Raw genomic sequence first — 15,528 nt, 5'->3', positions numbered from 1 at the left:
GCAGGTGCACCTCACAAATGGAAGGCGTCCATACTCCCTACAAATGGGCAGTAGAAAACCAATCAGTGCCTATGCAATCCCCAGAATGCACTGGCATGATGTTGGGACAACATGGGTGCAAGCAATGTTCCCTCTAAGTGCAATTGTGCACTGCTGGCACGGTCTCTGCGCACAGAAAATCTGCGTTGCGCACAAAAAAAAATCTAACCTGAATTGAAATAAAATTAAAACTTTAACAATTCTGTTTTGCAGTGTTAGTCAGTAAGTGACTGGCTGCTCCCGTATGGGATTAGAACGATGCCACCTTATCCCATAGTCCAGCCAATCACGCGATTTACATTCGTATATACGCCCCTAATCAACGTTGTTGACAGGCTATGACAGCGTCCTTATGTGCCGACACCAGTGCTTTAGCAAGCAAAGTGGCGTGGCTGATGTGGAGTGAAGCCACGTTAATGACAATGTGTACAACCATTGGAGATGTGAGCAGGACAGACGGAACAATTGATGGAAAAAGTGTCAATTTAAAAACTTTATAGCAGTTTTTAAATTGTGTTGATAGGCCACGTAAAATCAGAGTTATGATTAAAAAATATATGCAATGTTTGTTTTATTCCTGAATACTAAAACTGTAAAAACAACGTTTTATAAGGAAAACGCTCAAAAGCACTCTCCGCCTGTGAGCAAAGACAAAACCAAAAAACCCCCCACCCTTTCCTATTGGTCGAAAAATGTACCATGTCGACCAATCAAAAAATGATATGGCAACATGGCATTTAGTTGTTTAGGAAAGGGGGAATTTTAGGAGTGACGGCAGTGTTTTGAGATGTGAGAGATTTGCGACGTTTAGCCAAATCTTGTGTAGTTAGTGTGTAGTGTAGTTTTGTTGTGTGTGTCAGAACAATGAGGCGACTGCTGAATGTTACAGGTGATACAGGAGTGATACATCTGCTGTTGTCAGGCCTGCAGGTATTAGGCTGTTGTTCTCCTTTATCTCATAGTGGACAGAAATTATTTTTTGGAGTGACACAAATAATTTGTGTGGCATCAGATTTGATGCAGAACAGCTGATTGTTCTGTAAATAGTTTGAAATGTTTATTTTTAAAAAACGCCTTGGCTGCATTTTTAGATAAACAGCTGCAAAAAACTTTGTTGTTTGCATAACTCAGTTACTTTTTTGAAGAAGTAACTATATAATTAATTGCCCAACATTGGTCATTATATACTGTATTTTGCAGACAGAGAGTTACAGGACTCTCTCCCAGACCACAGACTCATAATACAAGTCAGCTTTATAAAAAAGAAAGAAAGAAAGTTGTGTTTTCAAAATTGGAGTTCAAGTTATTTTTACTTCCAATAGTGTTAACATACTACACAGGTCATAAATAAGATTTTTTTTTTAAATTTTCATTGTAAGTGGGCTAAAGCAGTTAATTAAAAGTAACATGTAAATGCTGTAATTTGATTATTTTAATAAACCATGTAACTTGGATGGATTCAAATTGTCTAATGTTGCTCACAGTGGTCCAAGGGATCGCTCAGGGAGTTTGTGTGTTCGCTCAGACACATGAAAAATTAGAGGGAACATTGGGTGCAAGCAACTTTTTTGCCAATGCCCATGATGCCACCCCCACCATGACGCTACGGCCCACGTCGCCCGTATCAAAAACTGCCACTAACCACCACCACTTTTTTTTTTTTTTTTGCACAGTCGAGGAGCGTATCAGGCCACATTTCACTGCGCGTTATACCCGTATAACCATGCACGTGACAAATAAAGAATCTTGAATCTAACTACACTGCCTTACAAAATGAAAGTAAGTGAGGCACCTCACCCCTTTACGAGAAATCACAGGATCCTGAGTGAAAATGAAAGTGTTCATTTAACAGTATAAAAGTGGTGGTCAGAATACTGGCTGCACTACACTGTCTGAAGAATTCAAAAGAAGCGACTTGTCTGCAGAAACAGGAAAACAATCGTGCTGCCAATAGTGCAGAAGCAGACTAAGTTAGACGACAAATCTCTTCCATTACGGTAGGTTGCTTAATACTTTTATTTATTTTTCATAGGGATGTTTCTGTTATGTGGATGATAAGGAAGACCAGATGTTAACTAGTGAATTCACCAAGCTGCTTTTTTCAGTGATTATCAATGCAATAGTCTAGTCTGCAATAAGCAAACGATTTCTCAAGAAAGGCTTTCATTCTTTGTAGACTTACAGTCTGATTATTGGGTTAAGAATAAGTATGCTTCGGCACACATTAGTCTAACACACTGTGCTGACTAAATTGCATTATGTGCATTTTTGGGTTGGTATAGAACAATAACAGGTCACAAGTCAGATGAAATTGGATAGAAAACGATGCATATACAGGGTGGGCCATTTATATGGATACAGGAAGAGGGCCATGTGACCCATCAAACTTATTTGTAATGTCACAAGAAAAACAATGGTGTGCTTGGTTTCAACGTAACTTTATTCTTTCATGAGTTATTTACAAGTTTCTGACCACTTATAAAATGTGTTCAATGTGCTGCCCATTGTGTTGGATTGTCAATGCAACCCTCTTCTCCCACTCTTTACACACTGATAGCAACACCGCAGGAGAAATGCCAGCACAGGCATCCAGTATCCGTAGTTTCAGGTGCTGCACATCTCGTATCTTCACACCATAGACAATTGCCTTCAGATGACCCCAAAGATAAAAGTCCAAGGGGGTCAGATCGGGAGACCTTGTGGGCCATTCAACTGGCCCACGACGACCAATCCACTTTCCAGGAAACTGTTCATCTAGGAATGCTCGGACCTGGCACCCATAATGTGGTGGTGCACCATCTTGCTGGAAAAACTCAGGGAACGTGCCAGCTTCAGTGCATAAAGAGGGAAACACATCATCGTGTAGCAATTTCAAATATCCAGTGGCCTTGAGGTTTCCATTGATGAAGAATGGACCCACTATCGTTGTACCCCATACACCACACCAAACCATCACTTTTGTTGGTCCAACAGTCTTGGAGGGCTCCATCCAATGTGGGTTAGTGTCAGACCAATAGCGGTGGTTTTGTTCGTTAACTTCACCATTCACATAAAAGTTTGCCTCATCACTGAACAAAATCTTCTGCGTGAACTGAGGGTCCTGTTCCAATTTTTGTTTTGCCCATTCTGCAAATTCTGTGTGCCGATCTGGGTCATCCTCGTTGGGATGCTGCAGTAGCTGGAGTTTGTAAGGGTGCCATTTGTGAGTAGCTAATATCCGCTGAAGGGATGTTCGACTAATGCCACTCTCAGTGACATGCGGAGAGTGCTACGCTGTGGGCTCTTGCTGAATGAAGCTAGGACAGCCAGTGATGTTTCTTCATTAGTGACAGTTTTCTTGCGTCCACATTTTGGCAAATCCAACACTGAACCAGTTTCACGAAACTTAGTAAGCAGTTTGCTAACTGTAGCATGGGAGATGGGTGGTCTCGTAGGGTGTCTTGCATTGAAATCTGCTGCAATGACCCGGTTACTGCGTTCACCAGATATCAACACAATTTCGATCCGCTCCTCACGTGTTAACCTCTTCGACATGTCAATGGCTGTGAACAAAGAGAAACTTGTAAATAACTCATGAAAGAATAAAGTTACGTTGAAACCAAGCACACCATTGTTTTTCTTGTAACATTACATATAAGTTTGATGTGTCACATGGCCCTCTTCCTATTGAAAAAACAAAAGTTGTATCCAAGATGGCCGACTTCTAAATGGCCACCATGGTCACCACCCATCTTGAGGAGTTTGCCCCCTCACATATACTAATGTGCCACAAACAGGACTTTAATATCACCAACCATTCTCATTTTATTACGGTGTATCCATATAAATGGCCCACCCTGTACTTAATACGAGAATGATAAGATAAGGAGAAGAGAGTTTTGCTTGAAAGAACTGTTTAACAAACACTTTGAAGAGCAGAGCAGAGCTGTCATGTGCAGGCCTACTTTAAATTAAAACATATGTGAAATGATCCACAAGTGTAAACCAAGCTTTACAAATGTATACAATGATTTCTATGTAACCTTTGAAGACTCACACATGCATTCTTCAATTCCCACACAATTACTAAAGAACACATGTAAAAGCATTTCACGAATGCATACATCCAAACCTGAATAAATACTGATCATTTATGCACAATTTGTTAAGTTCAGCTTTCACGAATCTGATCGTTTTGACTTTCAAAAACTTGTCTGTATGTAAAAATGTCTAAAATAACACATAACATGTCTCTTGCTCACCCACAAAAGCTTAAATACGCTTAAATGCGCCCAATAGATACAGATCTCCAGAAAAAATCTCCAGATCCACAGCTCTGAACCGCATAACAACAGTTTTTTAAAAAGTAGGTTTTGACAATTTTCTTAGTTGAATATTTTTTCACATATAGTTTTAGTTTTTTAGGTTTAGTTTATTTAGTTAAGTGTGTGTTTTCATTTTCACGAAAACGATTTACTTCATGGCTTCAGCATTCACTTTTTGACAAAATGTCTTTAATCTGCAGAAAACATTTATGCACTAAATCATCTGATGCAAATTACTATAAAAGCTGTATACGAAATCACATAAACTTGAGTAAAATTGAAAGTGTTCAACTAACAGTTTGTACCACACCTAAGGTCCACTACACTGCTTTACAGAATGAGAGGAAAGGAGGCACTATACACCTTTACAAGAAATCACATGATCCTGAGTGAAATGGAATGTGTTCATCTAACAGTGTAAGAGGAGTTGTCAGAATCCCTGCTGCACTACACTGCCTGAGGAATTGAAAGGAAGTGACTTATCCACAGCAATAGTACAACAATTTTATTGTCAATAGTGCAGAAGCAGAAAAAAGTTATCTTTTATTTAGCTACTGGCCGAGCCACATTCTGACAGCTCAGCTCAGCTTTTCAATCAAGCGTGTAGAACATATGGCCACAGATCCGATGATATGATGACAAAATTGATCATCAACCTGTGACCTAGTTTGTCCTGGTGCCAAGTACACTTATGGACAATGTATGAACATGGTGTTTGTTAATGTTACTTGCCCTGAAGTCTAATAATAGAACATCACTTGGTTGCAGGCAAGCTGTTAACCCCACGCTTTTAAATTCATACTGTATTAAGGGACAAAAATAGTTAAAAACCACAATTCAAAACCCTTATTAACACAAAACAATGGTTTTGTGAACCACATATTTTAGGGCACAGGGCTGCAAACGAGTATGAAAATCATGGTCAGGGTTTTACTCATTTGCTTATGTTATTAAAAGTACTCAAATTGTTTGTGAGATGAAGGGGAGAAACGGAGATATTGTTCTCTTGAGATGTGTTTGCAATAATGTATTTCGATGTTTTTTCTCTTTTTATCGTCATTTGTAAAAAAGGAAAACAATGATGAAGATTTAGTTGTTGAACTATACTGTGAGGATGACCTCCATCGGCACCATGTTCTACCTGCAGGGATGACTGTCAGCAGATTGTTACAGGAGGTAAAAGTCATCTTTATGCTTTTTATTGCCACAGCAGAAGGACATGATATGATGTGACTTCTGTAAATAAAAACCATTAATATATTAATATTATAAGTATTACTATTATTATCCCTACAGTTACTAGTTGTCACGTCAAGACAATACTGTTTAATATCAACAGTGAGTTAGTGTCTCAGCACTTGGACAAGCCTGCTGGTGAAAGTGAGAATTACACAGTGATTACATGCAGACAGGAGGAAAACAGTTGACAGACATGGACAGCTCAGAGCCAGACAACCTGAAACCAGAGGAACAAAAGTCCAGCCAGACTCCTGAAGACATGAAGGATGAAAGCAAAGGTCAGTCTATTGTTACCTACACACACGCGCACACACACACACACACACACACACACACACAAGTAAAAGTTAACACCAATTACAAAACCAGATGACATACTGGTTAAGTTGTAAATAAAAGCAGGATGCAATAACTTTTAAATCTCACATCCACAGTGAAACACCTGGAGAACTTATTGGAAGAGCTGGACTTGACGCAGTGCTACACAAAGAAGCTATCACTCAGCAGAATACTTGAGATTGATTTGAAGGCCATCACTGATGAACCTGCCAGGCGTAAATCTGACCTTCCATGGTATTTTCTAAAGAAAGTAATGATGCTTAATGTGAAATGTATATCAGAGTGTGAGTCAAACAGTGATGATGAAACAGGGAGTGCATACTTAGATCTTGATAATATGATCAACCATTCAAAGACAGAGGACATGGTGAACCCCCTCGACGTAATCACTGCTCTCTTTCTGTGTTCTGATGGTTTTCTACAGCAGGAAATGGCACTAAAAATGTCCATGTGTCAGTTCTCTGTCCCTCTGCTGCTTCCTAATTGTGACACAGAACAGTGCACACTCATGCTGTGGGCCATGAGAGACATTGTTAAAAAGTACAGACCTCAGTCTCTTTCACAGTCAAAGGGCTTCATTGAAGAAAGAATCGTTCTCTCTGAACTTCCAATGGTCTCTTTTGTCAGACTGGGTGAGTGCTCCTTGTCCAAGTCGGAGATTCTCAATAAGCTTCTGAGCAATGATCAGCAATACCACAACACCTTTGTTCACCACAACATGGAGTGTGGTGACAGTCCAAGAAGAATTTCCAACGGACTGACTGAAATTACTTGGTATCTTCCTTGTGGAAACACAAACATTGACATTTTCAGTCAGCCAGTGGCTGTAGCTAACCTTCGCGGAGACATTGCTTCATTTGAAACACAATACTCCTTTTTGTGTCAGACATCTGCAGCAGTTTTTGTTTTCTTTGATCATTTGGATTCTGAGTCTGACTCTGTGATCAGTCTACTTAAAAGCCAGAACAAAAAAGCACAGATCTTCTTGGTTGGTAACTGTGAGAGCAAGCGCTTCAATTTGGATACTGTGAAAAACCTGGCAACAAAGTTGTGCTTCAGCAATAACAACATTATTTTTAAGACAAAGCAGAAAAATGAAGCACACTTTGTAAAAGATTTGAGGAAGACAGTCAGAAATGTGGTTGAGAAATCAGAGCTGAAGATGAAAATAGAGGAGATGGTGGATGTTGCCCATGAACTGGGAATCCTGGTTGATGAAGACGCTCCAGAGTGCCAGACTGCAAAGAAAAATGCAGACGCCATCACTGCAGGAAATCAAGACATCCATAAATACAAAGAAGATCAGCTTCCCAGACAAGGCCAAATATGGAAAACACTGACCTTGTTAGAGAAGGAAGAGTTTCGACTTCAAAATGTTGGGTCTAAAAATGTGGAAAATTACAGAAGTGATCTTCAGAAACAGAAAGAAGAACTGCGGAAAAAGCAAAACTCTTATGAGATATCGACAGCTATGACAAACTTCATCACTGGGATATCAAGCCCAGGAACAGAGAGGTTTTATTTCCTGAAATGGATGAGAATGAACCTCGATAATGTGTCTCATGTAAAACTGTCTGAACTCCGAGAGAAATATAAAGAAAAATGCAAGAACTCCGAGAACAAAGAGGAGATCAAAGAAATTGACAGAAAGATTTCCAACAGCTCACTGGGGACTGAACACTTCTTCCGTGAAATGGGTCAGATCTATGAAGCTTCACTGTCTCTCCCCAAAACAGACCCATCACGTCAACAGTTGCACCATCTGCCCAAACTGTGTGCAGAGTTGTTGCTTGATGGATTTCCTCTTGAGCTTGTAGATGGAGATGCATCCAACATCCCTCTCAGATGGGTGAGTGATGTTCTCTCTCAGCTCAGTGACCTGGTGTCTCCAAACAGAAAGATACGAGTAGTCACAGTTCTTGGAGTTCAGAGCACAGGAAAGTCCACTCTCCTTAACACCATGTTTGGAGTGCAGTTTGCAGTCAGCAGTGGTCGATGTACTCGAGGTGCCTTTATGTTGCTCATCAAAATCAATGAAGACATGAAAAATGTCCTAAACTGTGACTTCTTGGTGATCATTGACACTGAGGGCTTAAAGTCACCAGAACTTGCACAACTGGACAACAGCTATGAGCACGACAATGAACTTGCAACACTTGTTGTTGGGCTGAGTGATGTCACCATTGTCAACATTGCAATGGAGAATTCAACAGAAATGAAAGACATCCTGCAAATAGTTGTGCACGCTTTTCTTAGGATGAAGGAGGTGGGCAAAAAGCCTAAATGTCAGTTTGTTCACCAGAATGTGTCGGATGTTTCAGCCCATGATAAGAACTTACGAGACAGGAAACTGCTCCTGGATCAGTTAAATGAGATGACTCAGGCAGCAGCCAAAATGGAAAAGAAAGAGGGGAACAAGAGCTTCACTGATGTGATGGAGTACAGTCCAGACACTGGGAACTGGTACATTCCTGGACTCTGGAATGGAAACCCACCAATGGCACCAGTTAATGCAGGATACAGTGAGGCTGTATATGAGCTCAAGAAAAACATCATCCAACTACTGGGAAACTGTGAGTCATCTGCTAATAATGTCATGGAGTTTAAAGAGTGGGTGAAAAGCCTGTGGAATGCAGTAAAGCATGAAAACTTCATCTTCAGCTTCAGAAACAGCCTCGTAGCTGATGCATACATGAAGCTCTGCGCACAATTCAACAAATGGGAGTGGGAGTTCAGAAAAGAAATGTACACCTGGGTAAAAGATGCAGAAACGATAATTTCAAATTTTGGTACCATTGCAACCAAATCTGAAACATCTGACATGAGAGAATTTCTCGGATTTTTGAAAAGTGAAGCCTCCACAGTGCTGTCTGCATGGGAGACAAAGATTCTGAACAATCTGACACAATATTTTGAGCAAACAGAGGGTCATGTGGATCTGGTTGAAGGATATAAAGAGGAATTCTCAATCAGTGCAAAAGTCCTTCGTCGTGAAATAGAAAGTGGTGTAAAGTATCAGCTTGAAGCAGCAGCAGAAATCAGACAGGGAATGACAGAAATTATTAAAATCAAAGAAAGTCACAGAAAAGAGATTGAAAAAGCAGTGTGTGCATTAATTGATAAATGTCGAAAGAAAAAAGTCAAAATGACAAACAGTGAGTTGGACAAAGAGTTTGAGAAGATGTGGAGGGAAACTTTAGAAAAACTTTCTTTCTCTGAACAAAAAATTGTAAATGTTACAGACAGCGTGTCCCGCTATCTCAGAGAAAATCTGAAACACAGGGGGAGCCGTGCACATCAATTATTAACTGAAAATAGTGTGCAAGATTGTGGAAATGAGTCTTTCAAACATACAGCTGAAAGATGGTTAAGCAAATTTAAACACACAACAAACAAAGTTTTTACTGGTCAGGATCACATAAAAGGTCTGTCTGACAGCATCATAGCTGCTTGCAAACACTCTGTGAATAAACGAGTGAAAAAAAAAATCAATTACCATGACAATTACATCCAGGAGATCCTCCGCATGATTGATGAGAAGCTGAAAAACCATCAAGATGTTAAGATAAACATCGAGTTTGAAGTTTTGCTAAAACAGCACATCTGTGCATTTGCAGCTAGAAAGTTTCAGAAAATGCATGAAGATTTCTTAGAAGAAAATGATCCACACAGATGTCTGACTAAAAACAAGGAAAAGTTTCACGAGGACTTCAAAGATGTGTTTCATAAACGAGACCAGTGTCAGAAGAAGGCAGAAGAATTCACAAATCGATGTTTGAAGCCTGCTGTTGAAGACTTCATTAATTGCTCCCTGGGCCCTGATATCATTGGTGAAATGAAGAAACTCGAGCAGTTCAGCACAAGAATGTTCTTCCAGTATTCAATTTTACTGGATTTGCTCTCCGAGGAGGATTTTCAAAGCTATCTGAGCTACATTCGCTCATATGAGAAGTATGCAAAGACATGGATACTTGAACAGATAAAGAAGCGCTTCTCAAATGAGTCGACAGTTTTTGAGTTTGAGGAGCGACATCTGCAGTCATGTATTGACAGCATAAATTCTGCCATCAACAAGGCAAAAACCAGAAAGAGTGATGGCTTCAAGGCTTTTGTTAAAGATATTTGCAAAGAACTTGGTGATAAACTGGTCATTTCCCAGGATGCTCTTGGTGCTTTCATGATACTGAACAACGCTGAGAAGGAACAGTTTGCTGACTGGCTCACAACATCTGTGAATGACATGCCAGAAACTCTCAGAAATGAGTTTAAAGAATCTACCTTTGACAAGAGATTAGAACATCTCCGTGTGCAGCCACAGGATGAGCTTTTCAAGCAGCTGATTGGTTGTGGCAAACAGTGTCCATTCTGTGCAGCTCCCTGTGACGCAGGAGGAAAAGCCCATACTGAGCACTTTGTTTCACTGCACAGGCCACAGGGTCTGGGTGAATACAGGAAATTCTCAACAGGTATACTTCTCACTGACTTATGCTCTTCCAATGTGAAAAGTCACAAAAAATTTTGCTGCATTGAAACACAATATAAACCACACCCTTATAAGAATTACAAGGAAATTCTTAAAGACTGGAAAATTCAACCGGATGAGAGCCTGGAGGCATCAGACTACTGGAAATATGTAATGACAAAATACAACAGTAACTTTGCTCAAGAATATGAAGCAGCACCTGCTGTCATTCCAGAAGCTTGGAAAAAAATCAACAAAGAACAGGCAGAAAAAAGTTTGAACGAATCATTTTACATCAAGTAACTTTCCAATTCATGGTGCGCGGTTGACTGGAGCCTTACAGGAGAAAATATCACAATAATTGTTTTTGTGATACTGAAGAAAAATTTCTAAATTAAGATATTGTTACTATGCAGAAACATAACTACTGTGGCTTACAATAAAATTTAAAAAACAACCCACAATGCTGGCTGATCACTTTCATCAAGTTCATGAAAAATACTCTAATTCAGCGGTGCCCAACCCCCGGGCCACGGACCGATACTGGTCTGTGAGTCGTTTGGTACCAGGCCACAAGAGTTGACTCTGTTTTTATCGTTAACTCGGCTTCCTTGGGGCTTTTCCTGTCTGTTATGAATAAATCTTCTTTGTTTGGTACTGATACTGGTTTTATTTTGTTGTATTCATCCGCAAAACCTTACAGTCAGTGAAAAAATTGTTGGACACTCGCAGCAGTACAATAGACACTGCACATATGCATGTAGTCACTGATTAGTTATTTTATTTTAACTTTTAAATACACATGATATGTGACTTGTAATTGATTCCTTTTGAGTTTTGTTAAACTTTTGTGTCAAATGACTTAATTTAAAAAATTCAGTATATAGTTTTTGTTTCTATGAGGATTATTGAGTCAAGTATTTAAATGTTTAGTATTTTAAAAGATCATCTGAGTACAAACTGTTTTTTATTCATTTGACTATGTGATTTTGTTTGATTTCGTTTCATAGAAATCATAAGCTTTTCTTTCACTGACATGTCTGATCTTCCACCCAGTTTTTAAAGGACTTACAGGACTCATTTTCTTTCTGGTGAGATCCACAAGTTGAGTTAATTATATTCAGTCACTCAGTTCTAATCCTAAATGACCTCAGTTATGTCTGTTTGTCACAGTTGTTGAGTCTTTGCCATTGTAAAGTGTTAAGTGATGTGACACAGGATCGCAGTGATGTGTTATTTTGATTTGTATCAGTTTTTATGTGTTGGAGTTAAATAAACTATATTCATCCCCAAATATATGACCATAATGCTTCAACCGTGTGTGTCCACATACATCTGGACTATTAAACACTGGTCACAGTGCAGGCCAGAACCTTCCCTCACAGTTCGACAAAAAACTGAATGGTGCACACAGAAATACCCCCAGCAACAAATCCATGTCTTCTTTAACAGTTCATTGAAAGACATAAAGTTAGAACAAAAATGTGGTTAAGGAATTGTGAAAGAGTAAAGGAGGTGTACATGAATGGAAAGTACACTGAGATAATCTGGTCACCAGTTTATACTTAATGAGTGTATTCCCTAAAGGAAATGTATGGACCCATGATGGAATGAGTGATGTATTTTCTCACTGAAAGTCATACAAGAAACATTTTTTTTAAAGTTTTCTCGGATTTGCAAATTTGCAATTGCTGGGTTTTTGAAAATGTTTAACATTGAAAAAAAATCCCTTTAATCCAGACAGTTAGCTATATCATGTATTAACTCAGTAACTAAAACCTCAGTATTTTAAATGTAAGCTTACCTTGTTCAGAAATCAGATTTAACACGCTGTTCTAAGAATCCGTCAGACACAGTAATGCCAAATAATACATTTTTCTGCCAAAAAATGTGTATTTGATGCAAAAGACTGCTAGCTTGTTCATTTTTCAAAAAGTGTTCATGTGAGTGTAAAATGTTCAAATGTAGTTTTCAATAAAGTTTTTTTAATCCACTCAAGCATTTGCATCGTGGTTTTATGAACAAAAAGTGACTGAAGTAAAAAAAAAAGACTACACTCATTACAAATTTACAAATTTGATTAAATACAATAAGAAGAGTTTTTTAACAGAACTTTATTGAACAAGTGAACACACAAAGCTAAAAGTCATTTGAAAAAGACATTTTTCAGCAGTAATACCATAACAGAATATCTCAGAAACCATAGCAGCACAAACGCTAATTTTACCTGCACAAATCAGCACAAACGTAGCACTAAAAAAGTAGACCATTTTGGTCTGTTTTGGAGCAGTCTTGGGGGATGGTGACCTTTGAATGACCTATAAAATAAAGTTTAATATCTCAAAAACCGTAGCAGCACAAACGCTCATTTTACCTGCACAAATCAGCACAAACGTAACACTAACCGCTCCGCCTATTTGCCTTTACGTTTCAAGTGGGTGGGGGGTCAGTTTCACTCTGCTCTCTGGTAGCAAGAAAATGCGCGTGCTCTTCGCGAGCTCGTTCCCGGCTCATAACCAGCGCGCTCTGCCGTCAAGGGCGATCATTGATTAATGGGTAGTCATGTGACTGATGCAAGTCAGATCTTTTTATTTAGCAAAACTGTGATTAATAGTTAAATATTATTGTTAAGTAACACAGACAGGACTCCGCACTCATTTTTTTTTTATTACAATTTTTTTTTAATTGCCTGAAGAAAAGGGCACTTTGGGCACCCATCAGGAAAGGGGCAGGTGCTCAGCCCAAGCCCAAGTGTGTAATGAAATGCATATTCACTTCAGTGAAGATTTCTCCAAAGAACACAGGGAGGCTCATTCTAAGCTGTGGCCAATGGTTCAGGAGGCCAGGAAGAAGGGAAAAAGAGCGTTTCTGAAGGAAGGTTACGCACTGATTGATAACAGTCGGGTGGATCCTGTTTGAACATCCTTTGTAACATTGTTCCATTTCAGGTACTGTGACTAGTTTACCAGTTCTACGAATGTTCAGACACCTTAAGGGTTGCTGCAATAAATGCTAATGTTGAATTTTGTTGGGAACACATTAGCTGCTCATTACTGCGCACCACTCTCTTCGTGCACTCTTATTATTTAGCGACTGTTATCCTTTTTTTCCTTTGAATGTTGGGGGTTTAAAGAACAATGCAAAGCGTAAGGCAAATTTTCTTTTTTGCAAAGAGCAGAAGAGCAACATTATTTTTTAAGAGACTCATTCGGGGGAGGCAGATAAAAATTTCTGGAAACAACAATAGGGAGATTATGTTTTCTTCAGCCATGGGACTTCACATTCAGCTGGAGTGACGATCCTGTTCAACAGGTTTTCGGGAATTGTAATTAGCCACAGTAGCAGTAGCGGTTTTAGATACGGGCAACACGGGCGGTTGCCCGGGGCGGAATCGAGGTGGGGGGCGGCATCACGGGCATTGGCAAAAAAAAATTAAAATGCTCCTATTCATGCTGCCCCGACGTCAGCCAGGGAATGGCACAGGTACCGATCGTTTTTCTATCGCCCATTTGCTGGGAGTAAGGGCGCCCTCCGTTTGCGAGGTGCGCCCGCTGCTTGCAGCACAGGGAGGAGAGGGCGGGACGGCGGAGGAGTCTCTGGCTGGCTGGAGCAGCATCTAATAACCAACTCGCAAAATAAAACAAAATAAAAACAAACCAACAAACACAAAAACACCAGACATCATGATAGAGACTTATAATTTGCACCAATGTTTTTTTTTTAATTCTATACGCGAAAAGTAGCGCAAGAGCCCTCGGTGCGCCTGAAGTCAAAGTAAACTTGATTGTCATCTCCGCTACATACAGTGCAGTATATAGAGAGACGAGACGACGAGGCTCCAGTTACAGCAGTACAAGTAAACAAACAATATATATAAGAATCCATCCATCCATCCATCTTCATCCGCTTTATCCGAGGTCGGGTCGCGGGGGGCAGCAGCCTAAGCAGAGAGGCCCAGACCTCCCTCTCCCCAGCCACCTCCTCCAGCTTATCCGGGGGAACACCGAGGCGTTCCCAGGCCAGCCGAGAGATATAATCTCTCCAGCGTGTCCTGGGTCTGCCCCGGGGCCTCCTCCCAGTGGGACATGCCTGGAACACCTCACCCAGGAGGCGCCCAGGGGGCATCCTTGTCAGATGCCCGAACCACCTCAGCTGGCTCCTTTCGATGTGGAGCAGCAGCGGCTCTACTCTGAGCCCCTCCCGGATGGCCGAACTTCTCACCCTATCTCTAAGGGAGAGGCCAGCCACCCTTCGGAGGAAGCTCATTTCCGCCGCTTGTATCCGCGATCTCGTTCTTTCGGTCACTACCCACAGCTCGTGGCCATAGGTGAGGGTAGGGACGTAGATCGACCGGTAAATTGAGAGCTTCGCTTTTACACTCAGCTCCCTCTTCACCACGACGGACCAGTGCAGCGTCCGCATTACTGCAGCTGCAGCCCCAATCCGTCTGTCGATCTCCGGCTCCCTTCTCCCATCACTCGCGAACAAGACCCCGAGATACTTGAACTCCTCCACTTGGGGCAGGAACTCATCCCCGACCCGGAGTGGGCACTCCACCCTTTTCCGGCTGAGAACCATGGCCTCAGATTTGGAGGTGCTGATCCTCATTCCCGCTGCTTCATACTCGGCTGCGAACCGTTCCAGTGCGAGCTGGAGGCTATCACCCGATGAAGCCAACAGAACCACATCATCCGCAAAAAGCAGAGATGAGATTCTGAGGCCACCAAAGTGAAAGCCCTCCGCCACTTGGCTGCGCCTAGAAATCCTGTCCATAAAAATTATGAACAGAACCGGTGACAAAGGGCAGCCCTGGCGGAGCCCATCACCCACCGGGAACGAGTCCGACTTATTGCCGGCAATGCGAACCAAGCTCTTACAACGGTTGTATAGGGATCGAATGGCCCGTAGCAATGGGCCAGACACCCCATACTCCCGCAACACCTCCCACAGGACACCCCGAGGGACACGGTCGAATGCCTTCTCCAAGTCCACAAAACACATGTAGACTGGTTGGGCAAACTCCCATGCACCCTCAAGTATCCTTGAGAGGATAAAGAGCTGGTCCAGTGTTCCGCGACCAGGACGAAAACCGCATTGTTCCTCCTGTATCCGAGGTTCGACTAGCGGACGAACTCTCCTTTCCAG

The 15,528-nt window shown here is 41.1% G+C and overlaps 1 protein-coding gene across 1 annotated transcript; it reads left to right on the top strand.

Moving 5' to 3' along the window:
- Window positions 1-1,908: 1,908 nt before the first annotated feature.
- Window positions 1,909-11,203, top strand: LOC146391015 (up-regulator of cell proliferation-like). The gene is made up of 4 exons (XM_084923903.1): window positions 1,909-2,036; window positions 5,415-5,519; window positions 5,683-5,860; window positions 6,017-11,203. Exons 3-4 carry the CDS (start codon window positions 5,746-5,748, stop codon window positions 10,684-10,686), a joined length of 4,785 nt encoding a protein of 1,594 aa, XP_084780029.1. The 5' UTR covers window positions 1,909-2,036; window positions 5,415-5,519; window positions 5,683-5,745; the 3' UTR covers window positions 10,687-11,203.
- The last annotated feature ends 4,325 nt before the right edge of the window (window positions 11,204-15,528 follow it).

The sequence above is a fragment of the Perissodus microlepis genome, chromosome 3 (genome assembly GCF_051167445.1).
Source record: "Perissodus microlepis isolate ML-2025 ecotype Zambia chromosome 3, ASM5116744v1, whole genome shotgun sequence".
NCBI lineage: Eukaryota > Metazoa > Chordata > Actinopteri > Cichliformes > Cichlidae > Perissodus > Perissodus microlepis.
This window is presented reverse-complemented; position numbering and strand designations above follow the sequence as displayed.